We start from the raw sequence: 3,389 nt of genomic DNA on the forward strand, positions 1-3,389 counted from the left end.
GCGCGCGGGGGCGGGGGCGGGGCGGGGGCCGGGCCGGGGTTCGGGGCGCGGCGCCGCCGGGGAGGGTCGCGCCGCGGGCGCCCGCGCTTCACTTGCCCGCCTTCTGCGCCTTCTGCGCCGACTTGGTGACCTTGCCGGCGCCGCCGCTCTTCTTCTCCACGTTCTTGATGACGCCCACGGCCACCGTCTGCCTCATGTCGCGCACGGCGAAACGGCCTGGGGGCGGGGGCGGCGCGTGAGCGGGGCCGGAGGACTCGTCCCACCGTCCCCCCAAGGGCTCTCGCCGGGCGGGGGCGCAACCACAGAACGAAGCCGGGTGGGGAACGTCCTCGGAACACCCTTAGCGCAGAGCGCGCCCTTGTGAGGACGGCCCGCCTCGCCAGAGCCCTGCCTGGGTGGCTGCTCCACGGCCTGCGGGGCGGGGCGGCCACTGGATGACTCCGCGGGGCCTTCCTCACTTTTGAGGCCTCGTCTGCACACGGGACCCACCCCAGGTCCCCCGGGTAGGGTCACCTGCACTCAGTGACACGGAGGCCGTGGGTCTCCTGCCAGGCTCTGGGCCAAACTCCGCAGGAAAGGGGGCCCACTGCTGTCACCCAGTGCCCCCTCCCCGCAGTCCTCTGCCCGCAGCCTGGATGAGCCACCGCCTGGGGCTGCACCTCCCCGGACCACCCCGGCTCACCGAGAGGCGGGTACTGGGAGAAGCTCTCCACACACATGGGCTTTCCCGGCACCATCTCCACAATGGCGGCGTCTCCAGACTTCAGGGACTTGGGGTTGTCCTCCAGCTTCTTGCCAGAGCGCCGGTCAATCTTCTCCTTCAGCTCCGCGAACTTGCAGGCGATGTGGGCCGTGTGGCAGTCGATGACCGGGGAGTAGCCGGCGCTGATCTGCCCCGGGTGGTTCAGGATGATGACCTGGGAGCGGAGCCACAGGCGGCCGTAAGGCACATCCGCGGTGAGCACCAGGAGGGCGCGGGAGCAGGGCTGGGAGGCCCAGTCATCCGGCTCCCCTCCAGGGTCCCTCGCCCCCGGAGTGCTGAATGGAGGACCCAGCCCCCAGACCTGAACCTCAACATCCTCATTAAGCAGAAGATAAACAACTGAGATCCATTATTTCCAAGGGGCAGGGGCAGCACCTACACGGCCAACCCCAGCTGGAACTAAGGCAGGGTGGTGACAAAACTGGACCTCAATTCCTGTATTTCAGTTGTATCTCAATAAAGCCACTTTCAAAAATCATATGAAGAGACCAGGCGTGGGGGCTCACGCCTACTGTAATCCCAGCACTTTGGGAGGCCGAGGTGGGCAGATCACTTGAGGTCAGGAGTTCAAGACCAGCCTGGCCAACATGGCGAAACTCTGTCTCTACTAATAATACAAAAATTAGCCGGGCGTGGTGGCGCATTCCTGTAATCCTACCTACTGGGGAGGCTGAGGCAGGAGAATCACTTGAACCTGGGAGGCAGAGCTTGCAGTGAGCCGAGATCGTGCCACTGCACTCCAGCCTGGGCAACAGAGCAAGACTCCACCTCAAAAAATAATAATAATAATATGAAGAGGGCAGCAAAGAGGGGGCAATGAAAACTGGAGAGAATAAAAGTATGACAGAGATGTCTCAGGCAGTAAGTTAACAAAAGTGTTTTTCCAGGACGAATGTAGGAACTTAAAGGCTGGGCAGCCCAGTGGTGTGGCATGGACAGCAGACCCGGGACTGCACAGGGCTGGGGAGCCATAGGGCCTGCACCCTCCCAGAACTGATTTCTCCCCCCACTAAATGCTCGGGGGCCCCTCGGTGGAATGGGGGTCCTTTCTCTTTTTTTTTTTTTCTTTTGAGACGGAGTCTTGCTCTGTTGCCCAGTCTGGAGTACAGTGGAGCAATCTCGGCTCACTGTAACCTCCACCTCCCGGGTTCAAGCAATTCTCCTGCCTCAGCTTCCTGATAGCTGGGACTACAGGTGCGTGCTACCACACCCGGCTAATTTTTGTATTTTTAGTAGAGATGGTGTTTCACCACGTTGACCAGGATGGTCTTGATCTCTTGACCTCATGATCCACCCACCTCGGCCTCCCAAAGTGCTAGGATTACAGGCGTCAGCCACTGTGCCCGGCCTGAGGGTCTGTTTTCTCCCCACACCAGGTGACCTGCCGACAGCAGCCTCACCCAGGACAGTCCTGCTGCTGCCCAGCAGGCACCAGCCCCCTGGACCCAGCGCGGCCCCCAACCTGGGAGGTGAACTGAGCGGCCTCCTGCGGCGGGTCAGACTTGCTGTCCCCACACACGTTGCCCCGCCGGATGTCCTTCACCGACACGTTCTTCACGTTGAAGCCAACGTTGTCGCCGGGCAGAGCTTCGCTCAGAGCCTCATGGTGCATCTCCACCGACTTCACCTCAGTGGTGATGTTCACCGGTGCAAAGGTCACCACCATGCCCGGCCGCAGGATGCCTGTCTCCACCCGGCCCACGGGCACCGTGCCAATGCCTGCAGAGGGGACGGGGTGTGAGGGGAAGGCAGGGCCCGAGAGGATGCTGGGGCAGGATATTCGGGGACAGAGCCTGGAAACCAACAAAGCCTGGGACTGGATCCCCCCCACAGGCCTGGGGGTTGGGGCCACACGGGCGGAGTGCAGGGGGAGGCCAGGGACAAGGCAGACCCAGAGATTCCAAGGCAAGTGAGGGCTGCCCCACCCAGCTGGAGAGATAAGAGGCTGAACAGCAGAGTTCCCAAAAACCCAAGGAAAAGCCACAGGGGCAGAGAAGGGGGAGGATGGGCAGAGAGGGGCTGTCTGAACCTGGGGTCCCATCCATGCCCCCGGGGAGCACTTTCCCTCAAAGAGGGCACTATGGGACCCCTCCTTTGTCTGAGGACTCCTCCCTGTGAGCGTGGGCCAGACCACTGGACTGCTCCTGCCTGGGGCCTGGTCGCCCTGCTCCCTGCTCCCTGCGGGCTCTCCAGGCCCCACTTGGAGGCTGCAGGTCTCTATCATTAAAGGGGCCTCTCAGCCGGACGCAGCACAGGCACAGTAGCACCTGAGCGTCCCTGGCATTTCTCGTGGATCTGCTTACACCAATTGTGCAGCTGCCACAACGGGGTCTTGTCTCCCCCAGGCTACTAGGTCTCCACCCTCACCTCCCAGGGCTGTGATGGAGGCCCATTGTAGCCTCCAGCAGACTTCACTGAGCCTGTGGGCTGTGCTCTGTGCTGGGGTGAGCATGAAGCCCCCACTGTGCACACAGAGATGCCTGCAATATCTTTGGCTGCAGCCCCCTGGCTGGGGGTCTCCTATCAGTGCCCCTTCTCTGGGGTCTCAGATTTGTTTATGGTTTCTTTTCTTGGGAAGATGGATGGACGGATGGATGGATGGATGGACGGATGGATGGATAGATGG

The 3,389-nt window shown here is 61.8% G+C and overlaps 1 protein-coding gene across 1 annotated transcript; it reads right to left on the reverse strand.

Annotated features, from left to right (window-relative positions):
• LOC113220758 (elongation factor 1-alpha 2) lies at positions 1-2,482 on the reverse strand (the record flags this gene model as incomplete). Its single annotated transcript, XM_026450074.1, has 3 exons — positions 1-216; positions 683-917; positions 2,226-2,482. Coding segments are annotated over 3 exons (620 nt in total), but the record flags the coding sequence as incomplete, so codon positions are not given.
• Positions 2,483-3,389: the final 907 nt, after the last annotated feature.

The sequence above is a fragment of the Piliocolobus tephrosceles genome, unplaced genomic scaffold (genome assembly GCF_002776525.5).
Source record: "Piliocolobus tephrosceles isolate RC106 unplaced genomic scaffold, ASM277652v3 unscaffolded_11471, whole genome shotgun sequence".
Lineage (NCBI taxonomy): Eukaryota > Metazoa > Chordata > Mammalia > Primates > Cercopithecidae > Piliocolobus > Piliocolobus tephrosceles.